This window comes from Electrophorus electricus, chromosome 13 (genome assembly GCF_041902795.1).
Source record: "Electrophorus electricus isolate QZ-2024a chromosome 13, ASM4190279v1, whole genome shotgun sequence".
Lineage (NCBI taxonomy): Eukaryota > Metazoa > Chordata > Actinopteri > Gymnotiformes > Gymnotidae > Electrophorus > Electrophorus electricus.
In genome coordinates this window covers 13500001-13522700 of record NC_137509.1, presented here as the reverse complement: position 1 = coordinate 13522700, position 22700 = coordinate 13500001, and the positions used below count along the sequence as shown (strand labels likewise).

General features: G+C 39.1%; 1 protein-coding gene across 4 annotated transcripts; it reads left to right on the top strand.

The window, feature by feature from the left end:
• Positions 1-7233: 7233 nt before the first annotated feature.
• Positions 7234-9446, top strand: LOC113584709 (uncharacterized). Of its 4 annotated transcripts, XM_081725353.1 has the most exons (7): positions 7240-7318; positions 7559-7617; positions 7903-7936; positions 8368-8412; positions 8604-8711; positions 8939-8973; positions 9130-9446. In XM_081725353.1, exons 1-7 carry the CDS (start codon positions 7276-7278, stop codon positions 9268-9270), a joined length of 465 nt encoding a protein of 154 aa, XP_081581479.1. In that variant the 5' UTR covers positions 7240-7275; the 3' UTR covers positions 9271-9446. The 4 variants fall into 4 exon arrangements, 3 of the variants coding, with proteins under 3 accessions (XP_081581479.1, XP_035375813.1, XP_035375812.1); XM_035519920.2 differs by having other exon boundaries at positions 7559-7936; positions 8697-8711; XM_035519919.2 differs by having other exon boundaries at positions 7559-7936.
• Positions 9447-22700: the final 13254 nt, after the last annotated feature.

Genomic DNA, 22700 nt, shown 5'->3' with positions numbered 1-22700 from the left:
GCAAACTAAGGGTTTCCAGACTGTGACATGGCTAGCAATAGGGTGCGAGCTTCCTTTTATATTGTACTGTAGTGTAGTTGATATAGGTTGAATTTAGTAGAGAAATAAGGTATGGGACAATCTATGCCAACAGCATCCTCTTATGCTAACACGGCTACACAGCCAGTGCCGCTCGCGTCAACTTGTAACTTAAAAGGCTTCTCAAAATTAGGGGCAGAAATGGCAGGTGACAAGCACAACAGATGTTTTACAGCCTCAAATGCTGACTGACAGGTCAGAGACCAAACAAAAAGAGGAGAAGGTTTGTAAGAGGGAGTACTACATCTGAAAAGTTTCGACAGAAACATCTGTAGTATCCTGTCATGCCAAGGAAACGCCGTAGTTCCCTTCTGGTTGTCGGGGCAGAAAAAGCAAGTATGGACTGCACTATCGGATCCACAGGATGAACAACACCGGGACTCACTTGTTTCCCCAAATAACCATGGTACCAAGGCCTGACAGAATTCACGTTTAGCATGATTTAGGTTTAAGGTGGATTCTTGGAACCAAAGGAATACTTTACGTGTACATGTGCTTTTTCCGTGTATCAGAATACATGATAACATCATCTATATAGGCATCACGCCCGTTGATGTCAGCTAATTCAATATTTATAACCCGTTGAAACATCACTGGGACATTTTTTAAACCACAAGGCATGACCTGATATTGTAGGAACACATCAGAGGTAGCAAATGCAGAAATCTCAGAAGCACTCTCCATTAACAGGACTTGCCAGGATCCCTTGAGTAGGTAGAGCTTGGTTATGAATTGGGCATTACCCACATGATCCACACAGGTCTCCCTCCTGAGTCGAGGAAAGGAATCGGACTTCGTCAATGTATTAACTTTTCTATAATCAGTACAAAATGAAAGCCGCCATTTGGTTTAGGTACAAACAAACAAGGCAAACACCATGGGCTAGAGCTAGGAGTAGCAAGTCCTTTTTCAAGAAGATATTCAACTTCCTATTTCATAAGGGTGCATTTGGCTCTCACAAACTCACAAACCCTCGCATGCTTACAACAAAAACATATTCACAAAGGCACAAATCTATCACAGATCAATGAAGTATGTGAACGTGAGAGGCAGTTCTGTCAAAGGGCAGCACAATCACAGAGGCCCATCAGCACCTGGCATGGCACATGGTTGGAAACGTAGACAACAAGTCACATAACCTGAAACCGAGGACATACAAACAAAACCGCCCACATTACATCCAAGGAAACCTTACTAAGTCAATTGTCAGGGGACGCTCCCCCCCACGAGTCACGTGGTACGGCCTGCCGCATGCAGGGGGGGGTTCACTCATGTTTGTAGCCACACCCCCGTGAAGGTACGCACCTGTACAGGGTTAAGTGTTAGTGTGTCTGTCTATTTAAACGTCAGTGCATTCCTCACCATTGGTAATTGTTTGTTTGTTAGTGCTTGAATGTAATATCAGTAATCATGTTTGCCTAGCTAGTGTTAAATGTTATAGTCGTTAGTGTTAGTGTTAGTTTGCTCGTGTTCATCGTTAATGTTAATTGTGAGTGCCACCATTGTCTTTATGTTTTTGTATCATTAAATGTTTCACTCGGTCGAGAGAGTCTGTACGTCCTGCTCCACGCCCTTCGGCACTTGGGCACACGTTACAGTAATGAGCATTCATAAAGAGTTTATTATAGGAAGCCATTTGTGATAAATGACAGTGCCAACTTTTGCAGTGAAACTTAAAAGTCCAAAATCAATTATGTACAATATCATCATCTGTCTAATAATTTGGGCGACTTTGGCTCTCACTGTTTACTCCTACTCATCCCCTTCAGATTGATAAATAATGTGGCTTCAACGTACTACTCATTTTGAGGTGCAAATCTCTGGCAGATAATCACAGTCTATCACCACGTTTAAAATCAGGAGCGGATGCCCTTCAACTGTTTGCATGGTGTTGAAATCTCTGTATGGAATGTCTGATACGTTGAGTGCTCGCCTAGATGTGGTCACTCCTCTGCATTCGCTCATCAGCAGAAGGCGATTGTCAGGGAACGCTCCCCTTGCCTCTGGTCACGAGGTACGGCCCGCCGCGTGCAGTGGGAATCACATTGTATTGTTTGTAACCACGCCCCCATGATAGCACACACGTGCACCTGGTTTAATGCTTTGTGTCTGTGTGTATTTAAACCCCTGTTGGTGTGTGCATCAGCGTTGGTCATTGTTCATGTTGATGTGTAGTCATGCTAATCGTATGTTCGTGTCACCTTGTTATTGTTTGCATTGTTCGAAGCTAGTTATGTATGTATCCATGTTCACTGATTACGTTATGTGTGAGTGCCACCATTGTCTGCGTTATGTGTCAATAAATGTCTGTCTACATCGAATAAGTCTTTGCGTCCTGCACCTCGCCCTGCCGCACTCGAGCCGTCGCAGAATGACCAGCCGCCACAGGATGCCAACTCCTTCAGCAACAAACTAACTTCCCATGGGGATGGATGTAAGAACGTCCCAAGCCGCTGCTGGGATTCCTGGATGTTGGGGAATGTCAAGGTGCCTTTTTGTATGTGTCTACAGGCGCGTCTGTTTGTTGTTGTGTGCACCCATGGTGCTTGTGGGTGCAATGTTATATGTGCAGGATAGATCCCTCCGACGAGGTTGGTGCTGCTGCAAGCCGTGGCCGTGCCATGAGAGCAGTGGACCCGCCACGGACCGTACTGGACTACCCTGAGAGAGGCCTGGACTCTGCCTTTCCCCCTCATATGGAGAGACCTCCCTCGTTGGCGGCTACCAGCCCACCTTGTGTTGGGTGGGCACCAGGCATTGCTGTGCTGTGTCTGTATTTGTGTACACGGTGGTCTGGGGTTCGCTGTCCCAGAGTTGGACATGTCGGGAGCCATGCCCCTTGGGAGGGGGTACTGTCACAGAATGCTCCCCTTGCCACTGGTCACGTGGTATGAACCGCCACGTGCAGTGGGAATCACATTGTATTGTTTGTAACCACGCCCCCATGATAGCACACACCTGCTCCTGGATTAATGCTGTATGTCTGTGTGTATTTAAACCCCTGTTGGTGTGTGCATCAGCATTGGTCATTGTTTGTGTTGATGTATATTCATGCTAATCGTATATGTTCGTGTTGCCTTGTTAGTGTTCGCATTGTTCGAAGCTAGTTATGTGTATCCATGTTCACTGGTTACGTTATATGCGAGTGCCACCGTTCTCTACGTTATGTGTCAATAAATGTCTGTCTACGTCGAAGGAATCTGTGCATCCTGCACCTCGCCCTGCAGCACTTGGGCCATCACAGCAATGCTGAAGGCTCAGGAACCCAAGGCACAAATGGGTAATTAGCTGGTAAACTAAGATGCACTAGAAGGGAGTGAAACCTGTCCCAGAATGAACAGTATAGTTTTGGGCCATCTCTGCGCACACCAAGTATTTTGACCACGTACTTTGCTGGACATGATAATACAATCTTAATTTTCCTAATTCTTGGTTCACTCTTTCTACTTAGCCATTAATTTGAGGGTGGTAACCTGAGGTTAAACAGATGTAGACTCTCAGCTTGAATGCTCACCATACCTGACATGTAAATTGCAGTCCATGCTGGATACGATATTTACTGGTATCCCAAAAATAGTAAACACATGCTGGAACAACAGCTCTGCAGTCATGATGGCAGATGGGAGACCAGGTAAAGGTACCTCTAAGGTTCTGCCTTAGAAAAATGGTCTACTACAGTAAGCATACAGGTGTTATCTTCTGATTTAGGCAGGTTAATTGAAAAGTCTATACATATGTGTGACCAAGGTCCCTCGGGTATGGGGAGAAGTATCAGCTTACTAGCTGGTAATGTCCTTGGTGTTTTGGACTGGGCACAATCTGAACAAGCAGAGATGAACTCATGTATGTCTCTGTTCATCGACTCCTACCAGTATTGGTGTGCAATCATGTGTTGTGTCAACCTCTCCAAGATGGCCAGCAGTAAGCAAAGCGTCAATCTATTTCAGAAAGCGTCAATCTATTTCAGAAAGCAGGTAACATGTACAACTTCTCCACAGGACAGGATGACCAGACAGTTGTATTGTGTAGTTCTCTATTCAATTCCTCATCAAAGTCCAATTGTACAGCTCCTGTAATGCACTCAACTGGTAAAATAGGTAATGACTGCTATAAGTAAATTGGATCACCATGGCATGGCAGAGCCAGATGGAAAGGAGAAGGATTAGCCATTGAGGGAGGGAGAGACACAGCGCTAAGAGTTCTCATCTCACTTGACATTGAAGCTGCCAGGTGCTGTGCTAATTCTGTTACTAATGGAACCATGACAGTAAGTTGTTAGGTTTGCCTCACTAGTTCATCAACCATGGTCCCCAACGATTCAAGGCTCTGATAATGCTGGTTCAACTGATGGCCTTGATCAACTAGAGTGTCTGGTAGTGATCCTGAATTTGCTGACTTCATTTGATGGCAGTTTCTGTCAGGTTTGTCGAAATGAGGTTTGTCGAAATGCAGGTATGTAGTTTAATCAGGTAATCTGGAGCAAACTAAGGGTTTGTGGGTAGTGTAGTGCAAAATTGCATTGTGTTCACATACAGTCCATTGTCTAGGAGTTTCTTAAAAAGAAAACAGATGTGTTGTATGTGAGTCTCCAGATCCCGTGAGTATATGAGGATGTCATCGATGTACGCTATCAGGTATTTTCCTATATCACCTTCGCACCTTTGCAAAGTGTGTTATTGAAAAATGCTTGAAAGACTAATGGTGCTACACTGAGACTGTAAGGCATAATTTTATATTCATAGTGACCCCTGGTGGTAATGAAGGTGGTCTTCCACCCGTCTCCTTTTTTTATACGTATCAGGTTGTATGCACTACGGAGGTCTAATTTGGTGAAGAATTTGGCTTCTCTAAGATGTTCTAGGGTGGCAGAGATAAGGGGAAATGGGTATGCATATTTTTTGGATATCTGGTTGAGGTTGCGATAATCGATGCATGGGCGGAGACCGCCATCCTTCTTCTTTACAAAGAAGAAGCCAGACGCCGGGGGAAGTGAAAGGTTGACTAAAGCCTTGACTTAATGCCTCATCAATGTATGTCTCCATGGCTTTCACTTCCTCTTGAGAGAGGGGATATATACAAGCTTTAGGTAACACGGCTCCCTCCAGGAGATTAATGGAGCAATCATATGAACGGTGAAAGGGTAATAAGGTAGCTCTTCTTTTACTGAACACCATAGCAAAATCCTGGTACTCATGAGGAATAGAAAAGGTGTGGTTGTTGGCAGGGCTCTCTATAGAGGTAGAACATAGGTTAACCATAGGTAACATTAGACACTCCTTCTGACATTGAGACGACCAATGAGTAATCTCCTTTTGTGACCATGATATGCTTGGGTTGTGTTGTTCCAACCATGGAAGGCCTAGAATGATTGGGAAGGACGAGGCTTCTATAACCAGAAACAAGATGAGTTCTGAGTGAAGTGCGCTGGTGGTGAGTCTAATGGGTGTGGTGTGGAGAGTTATGGAACCAACCCCCACTGAAGACCCATCTAGAGCATCTAGGCAAAGGGTTTTTGGTAAGGGCTCCACAGGGATGTCTAAGTCCTTTACTAGATGGGCGTGTATGAAATTGCACTCTGCTTCCAGAGTCAATCAGGGCTGTAAACAAACAGGATGGAGAGTGAGCCCTAACATTGATAGGTAACGTTAATGAGTTAACTACCATCCTTTTATTGGGTATGATCCCTACCTTGGATAGTGGTTTGGAGTCTATGGGACAAGGAAGCAGACCTGTTGGGTCTAATACAACACTCGCTTATAACATGTCCTGAAGACCCGCAGTACAGGCATGGTCTCTCCTGGAAATGGCGTCTCCTTTCCTCCACTGTAGGTGGAATGCTGCTGGGCGTGGCAACAGATGCTGGAGGTGGGCTGTGCTGGGGAGAAGTAGTCATAGCATGTAACCGGGATGTAAGTTCTCTGAGATACTGTCTGAGTTCCAACATTTGTGCCTGTTGGTCTGCTTGCTGTTTGGCAATCGTGTCTATAGACCGCATGAATCCCTTGAGTACCTGCTGGTGTTGGCCGAGTAGCCGTCCTTGGTTGGTTATAGCCTCTTTCAATGCCTCTGAATCTTCTGTCTGCATAGTGGCGAAGTATTCTGTAATGGGGCCAGCAAGGTCAGACACTAGCAGATGTAGAGTGAAGGTTTTATTGAATTCCAAATCCATGGTGGGTGAACAAGCCAGGGTCAAAACCAGGAAAACGAAGACAGGGGTAATCCAAATCAATAAGCTAAACAGTCTGAGTCAAAAAACCAAAGAGCAATCAGAAACCAGGCAAACTAATACAAAGAGGGGCAGGAAAAAATCAGAAGAGAGAAAAACAAAAAACAAATCTGATACACAGTAGACAAATCAGGAGACGAACACTTGGTATTCACAGTAGGTACTGGTGGCAATACTTCACAATACAGGGAAGTTCTACACAGGTTTAAATACATTTGACTCAGGGAAAGGTGATATCAGTACTCTGGTGATGAGGATCTGATGGAACAGCTATGATTAGTTGAGGTTAGCTGGGTGACGAACAGCATGCTGGGTATTTTAGTGTACTCCTTTAATTTTTCTTCATGTAACAGTTATACAGACTTGCCTATTTGTAATGTATTTTTATTTCAGATCAAATTAAATCACATCAAACTTTGTCACATACATATTCATACAAAAATATATATATATTTAGTAAAATAACTAAATAAAAGTAGTGTCTTTACAATACATGCAATATAAACAATATAAGAATATAGACATTTACAGTAGTGCAATGTTGTGTGATGAAGTTTAATTACAAAATATAACCTAAACATAAAAAATATAGAAATAAAGAAATATAGAGATTGACAGTATTTTAGTTTATAACCATTTTAACATGGGTTATTTAGCCTACCTTTCTGCATCTCTCAGATCTGAGCATGACCTAAATAATTTGACATGCTTTGCACACTTATCACATGAATGTCGATCTCAAGGTGGTCCTAAATCTGATCAATTCTAAGCATTCTGTCTTTGAACAGATGAACAACATCTGTAACACATAATGACTCCATCTACTGAAAGTATAACTCACTTGTCCAATCAGAAAGCTGCATGTAAAAACAACACACCCCTACCATACCCCTTCTCTTATCTTATGATTGTTTGAATTTCAGATGAATTTTCATTACTGGGGAACAACGGTCTTCTTTACACCTTGGAATATGGCTCGCTTTCTATGTATAACTTTTCTAGTCATTACTCTCTGTGAGTATACACCTTTACTAATTTTTATTTTCCTTTAAAGAAAAGCTTGGGTAAAATAAAATGTTTAAGCAGAATATAGAAATAGAAAATTTTAAACAGTTTAAGGATGTAAATTAATTTATAGTTTAGATGCTGAGTACATGAAGATACAAAATTGGTCATTTATAGTGTGTTCTTAGTTTCTCTTCATCATGTTTATTAAGAGAAGATCCTTTCAAGTTTGCATTTTATCATTTTAAGGTGGCAATCAAACTGGATCTTCTGCTGGGGTTATCTCACAGCTGGAGTCAACAGTGAGGGTAAATCCTGGACTCCCAACCACTCTTTGGTGCTATATCAAATCAGATGTGCACTTTTCAATTTTATGGATGAAAATTCCCCTTAACAAAGCCCCAGTGTGTATAGCCACTGCTCAGGCGCTCGCAGACGGTGTGGAAATGTATGAACAATTTAAAGACCACTCCAGAATCAGTGCCACTTGGGATAAAAATACCTTTAATTTGTCATTCTCATCAGTGGAAATAATAGACAGTGCAACATACCTTTGCGGTGCATATATTTATAAAAAATTCTTTTTTGGAAAGGGGAGTAAACTGATCATTCAAGAATACGCTGAAGGTAATTTTGATCAAGTTTGGAAGAGCTTGAAATATAAAATAATTGAAACTCATTTTGTAGAAAGTTATTAATAACTGGAAAGATTAAAAATGTATAAAATACTATATATATATATTAGAAACATTTAGCTTATGCCAAGGTTTTTTTTTTACCATGATTATTTCCTAATTAACATGTCTATTTCTTACTTCATTTTGTTGATGTGGGTTTACAAATACAGAAAACATAAAAATAAACATAATTTTGGTAGATTTATGTATTTTCTTTAGTTCTCATTGATCAGTCTTATTTAAATATTACTTACTTTCTTAATATTTTCAAATCAAATGCAGTTATCTAGTTTCCTGATATCTTCACTAAGTTGTACTTTTTAATTTAATTAGTTTTAAAGGTAAATCTACTTGTGTATGTACTACAAATATCTTTTACAGCAACAACCATATCAAACACAACAGCAGACACTGAAGAGAAAAAACGTATGTTTGATCTGATTATTATTATTATTATTATTATTACCGTTATACATTCTATATGGGGCAGAATATATCGTGAAGTATCATTACTGTATATTTCATTTAAATGTAGCACTTTTACTTTTATATGATATTAAAAACTTTTTACACTGTGTTCCTAAACTTAACTTTATCTATATCTCTTGCACTGGTAGGAAAGTCACAAATATTTGAATCTTTAGTGCCAGCATTAGCAGCCACTAATGTTGCATCAATATTTGTCATCATTTTACTCTGTCACCTCTTAGCTAAGAACAAATCAGGTAAGAATATTTGGAAATTAAATTATATACATGCAGTTACAGCATATTCAGTTTTTTTATGTGCAATGGTATGCATGAGCTACAACTTTCTATATTAATAATCTTGCTAAAAATTATATTTTATGAAATATATTTTAAATGTATTCTAAGTATGAACATATTAATGACAATTTTATACAATATGTATTTTTGTGTATGTTTTGTATATTTGTACATTCTTCCTACAGGTGTAACAGGAGTAGCCAGTAGTGCAAGTGACAATGTAAGTAGTAATTAACTGTTAATGAAATAAGGAACTCTACAATACACCATTTATAATCTCAGTGCTATAAGAACTTTACAGATGCACCATAGAGTTAATAAGGTTTCTAATAAATTATTAAATAGGTAAGTTTAACATGTGGCCTTTTCTAAACAGAACACAGATGAAGTAAACTATGCTGCTCTCACATTTGGGCACAAAGAGAGAAGAACTGTACAGAAGAGGGCCAATGTGGAACCTTCAGTTATATACGGAGCTGTGCAAGCACAAGGGGAAATACAATTGTGTGCAAGATGACAGTTCCCTATTTCTACACTGAATAGTCACTTTTACTGTATGCAGCCAGTGTTGCACCTTCTTATATAAAAGTTATAGTGCCTATAATGTTTTGAAAAGACCACTTACTCCTGTACATTGTTATAGCACTAATGCCCAAGGAAATACAAGCTATTTATTGCATTTATCAATTAAAATGATTGTATTCTCTGATTATTCATATCATAAGTGCCTTCTGAGACTATTAATATGTAAAGAGGTACATGGGGTCTTTGCTACCTTCTCTTCCTTTATGCTTAGATGCTTAGATGTAGTAGTTTTTGTAATTGCATTTCCATCCTGCAGTGGTTTCCAAGGATATTGAAGTGTTTAACAAGAAAACATTACATAGTATTTGCACCTTTTATGTTTTATTATCTGAGACTGTTATTTCTGAGATTAATTTAGTCTTCTGTAGAGCTGAATTTACATTTACAGCATTTACATTGTGTGTGAAATGAGCATTGAGCATTATGGAATTGAGTGTATATTGATCATCACACACACACACACACACACACACACACACACACACACACACACACACACACACACACACACACACACACACACACACACACACACATACACACACACACACCCATGCAGCCCAGGAACATGTTGAAGGACACAAGAGCTCAGACAAAATGTCAAGCACTGGCCTCCTTAGTAAGAGGCACTATGTACCGACTGACAAGCACTTGGGCCGTCACAGCAATGCTGAAGGCTCAGAAACCCAAGGCACAAATGGGTAATTATCTGATAACCTAAGATGCACTGGAAGGGAGTGAAGTTGTTGTTGACAATGGAGAGGTGGGCACTTTTTCATTGATGGTAGTTGTGTATCCACCATTGCTTTTGCGACTAAAAGCAAGCACACGCATGAGCAATGATTGACACTCCATCATAAATTTATCTTGGCTTTGATTGGTTGTTTTGATTCAGGCTTGGTGAATTCTTGGCATTAGAAGGACTAGGTGGAGCCAGAAGAGCCTAATTTTTTCACAGATGACCTGTCTCCTGTCCTATTATCCAGAAATAGTTAGAGTTTTAGTAAATATGATAAAAAGTTATTTTTATACAGGTTTCTTAGTGCTGCTTTAAATAATGTTTGGAATGGTTGTGGTAGTTGAGAAATTGGTCTTAGTCACATTCTTTTTCCTCATAATTTTCACTGCTAAATCTCCTATGTTTATTTCATATAACAGTAATATGACATACACTGAAGCTTTTTTTATTTCTAATACTAACATTTCTTTAAAATTGTCATATCGCCTGATTCCTCATCTCACTACAACACCCAGCAGGCAGTTCATCACCCAACCCAGCACTCCACCACTCCTGAACTTCACATCAGATCATCACCTGAATATTGACTTCACCTGTGTACTTGGTTATTTAAGCCTGTCTCACACATTAGGATTTTGCGAAGTATTGCCACTAGTTCCGACTGTGCATACCGAGCGTTATTTCCTTGATTGCTTTCCCGTGTTTTCGATTGTGCTGTTTTTCTCCGGACTACTGAGTTTTGCCTACCCCCTTTTGTATTGTTTGCCTGATTAGTTTTTGCTCGCTGATTATTGGACTCGGACTGTTTACCTACATGATTTGGAATACCCCTATATTGGCTTTCCTGGTTTCGAACCTGGCTTGTTCACCCATCTCGACATATCTACATCTGCGGGCGTCTGGCCTTCCTTGTCACATTACAAAAATATACTCATATTCGGAGATGGACATATGGAAATTTGGAAAAAAATAACAAAAAAATGGATTTATAATGTACATTTCAGATCATAGGAAAAGGTGTATGATTTTATCTTTATTAAACATGTGGACCCTATTACAAATTGTCTTCTCAGTTCCTGTCAGCAGCTCTAGCTCTGAACAATCATTCAGCATGTTACATTTATTTCATATTTGGTTTGAAGTCTAGTGTGGGACAAGAAATTATGGCCGTTGAAACAGATACACTTGACACATTGGATCACATCAGAGTAATTGACTGCTTTGCAAAGATAAAAGACATGTCTGACATTCTCTGCTGAAAGACAATAATGGTAAGTGCATATAACATCACCCAACATAACTTCTCTTGACCATGTACATTTTAATGACTGTAGTTTCTGATTCTCCTTGTTCCTTAAATTCTAGACAATGTCATATTAAATTAGAAACTGCAGAAGGTAACTAATTACACAATTCTTTCATTTGCAGTGTATCACTTATGTCAGAAGAGGAAATGTTGACACAGTTTTGGCAAATTGCACATAAACTAAATCAAATTTGTTCATTTAATTCTGTGTCCCAGTACAACTGGGAAAACCTAGAAAAGCCTAATTCCACCCACTTGCTGAATAGCAATCATATTAATATCCACCTCCCATGACAAAACTGCACTTTCTCACAAGAAAATGTTTTCTTCCGGAATACAGCACCTCTTTCTCTGACGTGCAAGAAAGTACAGAAGAAGGGAGAGTGAGAGAAAAGAAAATAGAAAAGTATATGTAAATGTGTCAGGCATGCGTGTATAAGTGAAGAAAATATTCTTGAGCACATTGGCAGTCGTGTAAGAAACGGGATAATTTACAACCTGATGGTCATTATAAAATTAAATTAAATAATTGAATGAATGAAACCTTGTATCACTCTGGTCAGGTTTGAAAGACCTTTAGCTACATTATGCCTTACATAAATGAATGGCCCAGTACAGCATTTTCCTCTACACAAAGTGTTATATTAGCAGGTAATATGTCCTGACACTTTCTGGACACTTACTAGAGCCAATGCTGATAAGTTGGTAGGTATTTTTAAATATCAGTCACTGTTTGCATTTGCACTATTATTGACATTATTATTTGACATTATTATTCAATAATGTAGCAAGCACTGAGGATATAACAATGCGCAGACTACAGTTTGCAAATTTTATGTAGTTTAGCTTAGCTAGGTCATATGATACAATATACTAACATTTTTTAAAAACTGCCAATACTTCTGAGAGTAGTACAGGGTCGTCCTACAGACCCTTGACGGACTATCGGGCGGGACTGATACAATGGCGACAAGTTTCCAGGGTCGGACTCCGCAGGGTCCTACTATCCAGATTGGGACTACCGGGAAGACTACGAGGAGTATGAGCGGTGTGAGGAGTAACTAACTAACACTAGCTAATAACTAACATAAAAGTGAATAATATGTAAGAAATGCACAGATGACACTGCTTTAAATACGTTCCTAGAATATGAACTGTGGTGTCCTCGACTTTAACTGGCCTTGTTTTTTCAAGCAGGTAAAATGTTTTGGGGTTTTTTTGTTTTGTTTTTTTGTTTGTTTTTTTTTAGCTAAAATTAATTATTTGTAGACAAATTTAAGTGTATATCATTTTCAAGTATTCAGTTTGTATGTGTAAAGTTATGTACAGAAGAAGAACAGGGAACATTCTGTAGGTGCTGTTCAGGAGACTAAACGCTACAGAAAGGTAGACTGCATTACAGAGCTGTACAGCTCCATGTAGAGATCAGACTTCCAATAGGTGAATTATGTATACCAGGTTTTGAATACCATGTGTTACGAACCCCAGGAACCACACTCAAACCACACTCATCCCTGCACTGCCGCGCCAACCTCTTCCCACACATGTCTCCGTTCGGATTCGCTGGAATACTAGCACACCTCATCACTGCTCCCATACTTAAGCTCACCTCCCTCACTCTCATGTTAAGAAGTATTGCCAACTCTATGTTCCGTAGCAAGCATTCAAGATCCTTGTTTTGTCTTTTCGACTTCTGCCTGTTTTTCAGACCTTGTTTCCTGCCTGACCCTGGGACACCCTCTGGACTCTGCCCCGTGTTATCGACCTTGGAATAACCTGGGAATAACCTGAGTACGAATACCTGCCTGACCCTACTGATCTGTTTGATTTTAAAAATAAAACCTCTTTCGATTGGATCCTCTTCCCCGTGTATGTGTGTGTGTGTGTGTGTGTGCGCACACACACACACAATCATTACAGCCTGTTACTTTAATATATGAACACATGGGAAGTGCTGCAGCAGTGTTGTGATTAGAGCGGTGTAGTCCTGCTAAACAATACATTCACTGCAGTACCATAAATATCTCTTCAGGACCACAGAGTGTTTATCAGACAAAAAAAAAAGAAAAGTGTAAGACTTGTGCAAGTCAAGTCTCCAGTGTGTGTGTGTTTCTGTGTGAGTGTAAATGCAAAACCTACAGATTATCTTATCTGTAAGAATGTGCCTGAATGTGTTGTAGGTTGATTAATGTGGGCAACAGCTGCTATGTTAGTGCAAGTCAGGACAGAGTCCTTCTGCACGCAGCTCGCCAACCAGCTGTGCAGATGGATTATGATGCCACCTACTGACCTGGTCAGGTACTGAACGAGGGAAAGAGAAAGCAGCAGGGGGAGTATTTGTCGCAAGGCAAAGTTCTACTGCAGTGCACTATGAAAAACCACCTTCCATAAAATCAGAGATTTAGATCAGGTGGATGCTTTCCATAGGTGTTTTGTTGCCTTGTGGAATATGAGAGAGAGCTCTGATCACCAATCACCAGCTGAATCCATCTTTCACTGTCAGAAAGCTGCACAGTGCAATTCATATCAACCCTGAGCCGGTGTTAAAGATGCCACAACCACAGTGAGAAACGAAACACACACACACACTGTTTTACTGACCATATTTCTTGCATGATCTTTCTTTTTTTTTCTGGCTTGTATCTTGTAGCTGCACTAAGGGTTCAGAGGGACACACCACCTCCGAGGAGAAAGAGGATACCATGCCACCCCTGTTATTTAGACACCCCCTCAAATGGTATGTTGCAGCTAGTCTGCATAAGTCCTTAATATCAGATGTGAGAAAGAAGAAATCAAGACCAAGGACTGGAGTTGACAATACGGCAACCTCTGATTTTAACGACTCATTTAGATAATTGTACTTAACTTAATAACTTTGTGGGTTTTTTTAAACAAACAGTGACTCTTTTCAAATCTCTTCAGTTACAGAACCAGAGCCTTGAAGAGAGTAAATTGTCAGAGTCTGTAGAATGTATAGATTCCTATTCTAATGTTTACAGTCAGTATAAAACACCCCCAGAGCAATGAGTGCTAAACTTTTTTTTTTTGCCATCCATGTCTATATAAAGAAAACTAAATCTGTGGAGAGACAGATTGACAGAAATTAACTGGAGAGACAGAAACAGAGATACATAATTGAAGGGGAAAAGGATAGAACGAAGGCTGAAGTGAGAATAATAGTAGAGTGCAAGAATGAGAAAAACAGCAATATTTTAAGAGAACTGCGGCTCTGCATTAAACCAAGCCTCATATTATTGTCCCAGTCTGGAATTGTGGGAATATGTAATGTGTTGTTTTAGGGTGAATCAGCATCCAAATACGATCGGATTAGTGTCCTCAGTCATGTTGGATGCAGCACCATGTAACATGGAGTGATCACGAGGCACACGCATATGCTGAGAAGAGCAAGATTTATTAAGAGAAAATCCATAATCAGAGTCGTAGTCACGGTCCGGGGTCGTATAGCCAACATCTTAAACTACACAAAACACAACACAATGACAAAATGGGAAGCAGGCTATAACAATGACACAAGGAACATTAAGAACAAACACTGACCACTAGAGATCACAAAACAGGCAGAGAAAACATGAGGCTTGGAATGTGAACAGCGGCTAGGATTAACAATGACCAGTACATTAACAATGACCTTGCATTCTACCATTAATGCATCTAGGTGGGCTTGGTGGAGCTGGGTGTCTGTCTGCATCAGGGTGGGCGGTGTTCTGGCTTCAGGGCAAGAGAGTCATGGCCATCGACATGCCCCCCCCCCCCCTTCTCCATGTAGCACAGGTCTGCTAGCACCATGTCCTCCACGATGCACACAGTGCAAGTGATGCATTTCCTGACAGACTCACTGCTTTAAAGGGCATCCCCCTATAACTTTCTACTTAAACACTCATGAAATAATTTTAGCAGTATACATTTGGGGACAGCACAGAAAGGGGTACAGTTCATGAATTGTTTCCAGACCTTATAGAAGAAATTCCCTAATGATCATATTTTTTATTCAAGGTGTGAAAATATTGTTTTCTGATACACGCCTACAAACATGCAGTAAGACTAACCACACTTGATAATTAATTATGCAAACATTTAATTAATGAATTACAAGTTAATTTTCCTTTTCCTCAAAAGAAAAGAAGGCCACCAGGGACAGTGTCACTGTCTCATCCAAACTGATTGCTGGGAATGTTTCCATTGCAAGTCCAGGAAGGTGGTCAGTGTCATCAAGACTTTTAGAAAGCCTGGAGAAGCCAGAGGTCAAACTGAGGCCCAAGCTCAAAGACATAGAGCTTTTCCTCAGCAGGTGAGAGACCGAGCACATTTCAAATCTAATGTCCACTAGAAAGTCATAAAGGTACACTTCAGTGTCTGTACATGCAAACACACAAATGCAAAGGCACATTCCAACTAGATATGTATTAACCTCATATATCCATGAATTCCCTCTTTTTGTTTCTCTCTTTTTGTTGAGGCTGAAGTATCCTGTGTATAGGATACATGTGATGTCAGTGAAGAAGACTCACACCCATCTTAAAAGAAGAAGTGTTAAATCACGGGCATGACAAAACAGTGTGTGTTTGTGTGTGTGTTTTGTGTATTATAAAACTTCAAAACCACCTGTAGTGTCAGTATTGTTTTTAAAACCTCATTTGAGTTCTAATTTCCACAATATCACACAATAACTCTTCAATGTCTGCATGCAAACACACAAATACAAAGGCAAATTTAACCAAACCCCATATTAATACAATTAATATGTATGAAGAAGTGCAAAAGTGCAAGTGAATAATCTGTAGTCACTCCCAGTTGAACCTAGAGCACAATGCATTCCACACAAGCTACAGACCAAGATATGCCATCAAAATAAAGGAGATTGCCAAAATTCTACTCCTCCTAATAAAATCCCTGCTCTTATACCATATAAAGCATTTATATTCCTCCTGACTGCAAAGTCTGCTGAAATTTCAACCAAGATTAATCTTAAAAATGCCTGTGGCAAAGGGACACAACCCTGCTTGGGTCTTAAAGCCCTGTCCTATAGGGGTGAACATGTACTCTGACCACTGTTCCACACTGCAATTTTTAAACTCTGGTTATTTTCAGACGGTCCTCCAGCTCCCTCTTTGGCACGCTAAGTTACCCACTCTTTTCTTTTGTGAAGGGATCCTTGTAGAAGGATGCTCTTGCCAGCTCCTTCTTTTCGCACCAAGCTCCGAGGTTTTCTGCTCTCCGTAGTTATTCTAGGTATTCTTTTAGGTCTGCCTGCAGGAGGTTTTTGCCATCTTTCTCTTCCAGTGATGATTTCTTCTGTCATTTCCTCAATTTCCTTTCTCTTTGATGAAGCGCTCAATTTCTTGCTGCTTTCTGGTCTAAGGAGGGGTTGTTTTTTTCCTCCTTTCCTGGCTCTTTTGTTACGAAACTTTCTGCTCCGTGGAAAACCCCAGATGCTTCTCCACTGTTCCTTAGAGATTACACAAGATCTTGCTCAAGTTGGCACAGACTGATGTCCATTTTTCTTTGCTGCTGGATTTTGGCCACTTGACTTGAGGTCTGTGTCCTTGGCGGTCCTTCTTCAAGGGAACTTGCATCTGGATAGGTTCCAGGTTCTCAATTATTGTGCTTGAGCTACTCTGCTCAGCCGCTGGGATATTGATGCTCGGTGGACTGTGGTTATATCCTGCCACTGATCTTCACTTGAATGACTTGACCTTTCTCTCAAAATGGTTTATGTGAGGTCCCAACCTTTCTTCCATCAAGCACTTTTTCTGCCTTTGATGTATTTTGGCCATTGGGTGTCCTGTAAAACCCATCTATTACAGTTTTTCACAACTGTTTATACAACAAAACTGTAACTACACTTCTGCTTTACACTTTGCTTAGTTCTCCTACATTGGCATGACAATAAAAGAGAAAATCTTGTGTTCATCTGAAAAACATAACATGCTTCAGGTATTTATAAATAGGTCCACTGGGGTTGTGTCATCATACTGATGGTGATGTGCTCTTATAACCATATAAGGTCTGTAGGTTTTTTTCCGCTAAATTACCCTCTGTTGTGTCCTAAGGTAAACAAAAATGTTCCAAATCTGATACTACCACAGTCATATGTGCAGTTTTACTGGCTGATTTTAATAATGGGATTGTTAAAGAGTCAAAAAAAGACATTTTCAACATATACATTAATGTTTCTGAACACTGATGGTGTGCTAGCAAACTGCTGTTATTGTGGCATGTTTTTCCAAGTTTTTTTATTAGGTTTTTAAAACTTCGGTTTTATTAAATCAGTTTCTGTTAAGCTTGTAGTTTTCATTTAAGTTCCTCTTTGTATGTAATATAGACTGATGTAGTTAGCTAGATTTCTTCATCTGATGCTCACTGACACACCATAGACCCATCCCTTCTGCTCATAGTTTAGTCTGACAAACCCTACAAGTTGACCTGCACTCAACCTACAATGTTCAACATGACCAGGCAGAAACGGTGCAGTCCAACTGCCCTAGCGCTTCCCTACAAAGGAACACAAAATAATTCAGTCAAGTTGGAAGTTGAGACAAAGGTTTACCTATCAGTCTTTTCATGCTCTAGTGAGTTGAACTTGCTGGCCAATTATCAGAAAGCTATAAATAAATAGGAATTTGTCAGAGTTCACTCACAATGTATTTTATCTTTTTTTTCTGAAAACTGTCAATGATGTTGAAGTAACCTCTTCCAAATGAACCTTTTATCTAGTTAACATTTAGCTGTTTTTACCTAGTTAGTTGTTGATACTTATCTTGAGGTAAATATTTTCTTTAGCCAACTTTTTCACCAAAATAAATCAGATATTAATTTTATTTACAAAATATGAACTCCACATACTTAGATAAAGTTCAGACTAGCTATATTAGCAAAAAAAAAAAAAAGAACTGTATAATTGCCCAGCTATTAAGATTTTAAAAACCCAGGATGTGTCTTCTGCAAGACGACACTGCAGGGCATTCCAAACAAAGGGATTTAACTAGCTGCAGTTTCCTCATCCCACATCAATTGATTAGTAAATAGGGGGTACAAGGGCAGTGCTTAGGGACACCGTGAATGGAATGCAGCGAAAATGTTTTCTCTCTCTTCTCTGGTCATCCCTGGAAAGGCTGACAAACCAAAGAGGGCTATATCCCTAATATCCCGCCTCCAGCAGCTTTTGCTTGATATTCCTGTAATATTCCTCTTTCAGATACTAAACCATATTACATTTCAAGTTTCAAGTTTCAAGTTTGGTTTATTTGTCACATACATAGTCATACACAGTACAACACGCAGTGAAATGGTGGAGAATAATTTCTGGATTATTTCAGAGAATAATCCAGTGATATTTGGGAGAAGAAAGTACATAGGATCAAACATAATGATGTTTAAATGCTTTTATTTATCATACAGTGCAATGGAGGAAATTTTCAATAATGTCTTTTTTTCCACAGAGAAAACCCCTTAGCCTCCGACACCCTGCAAGACATCTTCTGGCTGACTGGAGCCTGCAATAGTGTGTGTGGGACTGCTATAACCATTGTCCAGTAGGGGTCTCTATAGGATGATGTAGAAGCTGTTTTAAAATGAAATAATATATCACAATCTTTTTAAATGATGACAATATTTCAAGAAATACATGCTTCTGCCAAGCATCCAGGTAAGGTGTGACATCATTGTTAACTGTAGATATATCAAGCATTCTAAACTTAACAATTCGATGCATGTAACAGGAGATGTAGCAAAAACTGTCCTGAGTGAAGCTAAATCAATTACAGGTTTATGTCCCTCTGTATGTCACTAGGTATACATACAGATATAACTGCAATATATATTCAGCTTGTGAAGTACCACTGCAAAATATGTTAAACAGAATTTTGTTTCATTTAAAAGTGATGCCACTTTTGTACAAAGAATGCAAAAATGAAAGTGTTTAAGACACTATGCTGTTTCTGTGCCTGTGTGCATGTGTGTGTGTGTTGTGTATTGTGAGGACCATGACTTGATTTTTTTTAGCTTTGATCAATCCAGTTAAGACTCCAAACAATATTGTCCGCATACGTCTTTTGAATGTATTTATTCACCTGCAATGCATGAAAACAAACAGAACGATTTGTAGTTTTCATTTCTCAAAGCAAGAGTGAGTGCAGGTATGAGCACCAGGCATGCTTTCTGTGTTTGTTTAGTACCAGATATATCTTCTACATATGATATCGTGTGAAAATCAGCTATATATAGAAGATGAAAACTCTATCTTGCACATTAAATCAAAACCGATTTCTGCCACAGTACTTCTGGAAATCCTGCCATTTCTAAAAGCTTTTACCAAGGGTTAGATTGATTTATTACTCACCTCATCAAAGAAACTATTCTTGGTGGCTTTAGTCATGCACTGTTGTTTGATAGCAGAAGAACATAGTATTGCAAGAGTTAAGCTCCTATTATTGGCCACTACACAGAACCAAGACAGACAAGAATTAAAACTTGTATCCTTTAGAAGTTGCTTTAGCAAGGATTTTCCGATCTGATGCCGCCAGTTTAATTTCAGTGCTTTTGGTAAATAATCGGTCTCATTTATGTATAAGCAAAGCTACAGCATCTAGCACTGTATGGTGTATCCCTTAGTTGATTTTGAGCTATAGCACACTTGTGGGCATAAACTGTTGCATGGTGCCTATAACAGTGACCCAAGGATGGCACTCAGGAAAATGTATAACCCATGACTGCAACCTGGGTTACATACAGCACAGAGGGATTTCTGAGAGACTTTTAATGCCTTTGCTTTTACATCCACATTCAATAAAATAAGGTTAGAGTTTCCCTACTCAGAGTGAATAGTAATACATTGAAAAAAGTAACAAATCCTGTTATAATCAAATGGTTAATTGTTAGAAACCAAGATCCACTGCAGTCAAGTGTAGTCATGGACACCAAACCTTTGGAAATTTGAAAATGATCAAATTCTTGAAGCCTTACTTAGTACATGTATCATCACACCACATTTTCAAAAAAAAAAAAAAAAATTTAAAAAAAAAAAAAAAAAAGACAGGATTTGAGAGCCTAAAGTGTGAGAATGCTTTCACTTTCATACCTGTTGTTTCATTTATGGAAACGGGTCGACTCTCCAGGTGACCTACAAGTATACTGACACTGAAGTAATACTTAGAGCCTGAGTTTAATCCAGAAATGACAGTAGTGTTTTCTCCCGTTACATTGATGGTTCTATTCTCCATCCAAAAAGGTGAAGAGTAGACCACCCTGAACATGAGATTTGTGACCCCTGCTGACTGCGCCGAGACAAACCACTGTAGCTGTAATGCAGTGGTGTTTTTATAGATGACCCTGACGTCATCAAGTGGTACAGGACCTAGAAACATAAGAGGAGCAAGAAAAATGTAGACGTATCATTTATTTTTCATTCACCAAAAGAAAATCATTCAGCAAAAAAACTAATTAAGTACATTGTGATTACACTCTGTAACAGAATAAAATGTGAAAACATTCCAGTGGAGCAATTACTTTTTTTTAAAGCTATGTTAAAAAGGCATACTCACGTGTAAAAACTGATACATTCACCGGAAGGCTTACCAATTTATCATCATAATTTCCCAAGTAAGTGACGACACTAACAACGTACCATTCTGCTGCTTTCAGAGAATTAAAAGTGCAATTTGACTGATTTGTCTTGACAGTAGCAAATGGGATGATTTTGTTGCTAGAGTTAAAAATGTTCACCATGAACGAGTTATAATTCCCATCTGGATTTTGCCAGTTAGCAGTAATACTGTTATTTGTGCTGTTTAGGTAAAGGGCAGACACCTGCAATGGCACTACATGTGGAGACAGAAGAAAGGGATAATGATTTAAAACAATTTCACTCACCTGCTCGGTCACACTCAAAGAAATTCCGTCATGAATGCCAGCTTCTTAGGTTACTGACCAATTTACATATTTGAAAAATTTCTAATTGACATTATACTAGGCAGTGAACATCAAATGTTCTGAATAAATTATATAACTATTATTTTATAATAACATTTTTGGATATGTTTAAAATTCATATACAAAGAATGTAATGAACAAGTTCTTTGAAAAAATGTAAATGTTGGGAGAAAAACATGGACAAAGAGGAACAGATAAGAATCATCTAACTCACTGGTGTAGGCACTGATGTTAACCGCTTCTCCTTCCACTGAGTCATTTGCACGTGCAGACACACTCAAGGTGTATATACTCCCTGGTGTGAGGTTCGTCAGTGTAAACGTGCGATTGTCCCAAGACATATCATGCTCTCCCAGAATAACGTGATAACGGTACCCTGAGATGTTTTTATCAGGTGAGTCCCAGGAAGCAATTATCTTCTTACTCTCATTATTTGCAGAGGTGAGATTCGCTACTGGAGAAGGCTCTAGAAAATGAGTTTATAAAAGGTAAGCAATATGTTAAAGTTGCATTTTTAGTTTTGCAACAGCAAAAACTGCATTCATTTTAGATGTCTTATATTACATCTTGAACAATAATGTGGTGTTGTCCATGTCTGGGTGAAGTGGGGTACTTTGTCCACAAGCATTTTGGGTGCACAGAATAGGAAACTGACTAAAAAATGCATCATTTTGCATGTGTGCAATGTTTCTTTTGATTTGTACAATACCATAGAATTGCATGCCAATATGGGGTAAACAGAAATGCAGGAATGTAAAATGGAGGCAATTATGCATTTAGGATAACCATGAAAAACTTGTATTTTACATATCTTAAATAATGTAGCATTATATTTACATATCTTAAATAATGCAGCATTATAACAGCACTACTTATTTACTTATAAACAGCACTACTTATTTACTTATAAATGGAGATGTTGACCACAGCACAAACAGAGAAGTTGTATAATACTCCTGCATCTAGATTCATTACTGTGTATTTTTCACTATTATTTGTAGTAGTTGCTTTTCCAGACACAGTTACTGAGTACAAATTGTAACCTCCATATGGGGCACTCCATTTAAGGGTAACATTTTCCGTTTCCACTTTCACTATGGTCAGATTGCTGATCTTTTTAGGTACTATGAGAAAGATAATGAAAGTTAGCTCTGTGGTGCTATTCGTTCATGAGGTCTTTTACCCTGGGACACTGGTATTTAAAAACATCTTACTCGATTCTGTAATGCTTTTTTAAAGATTAGTTGTACATGATGCTAAATGATCTCATATTTGGCATAACCAGTTTAATAAGAGTTCTCAAAAGTTCAAGAAACTCTAAAAATGCCATTTTTGCTTGCTTACCCATTGTAATGACTGCACCCAAATG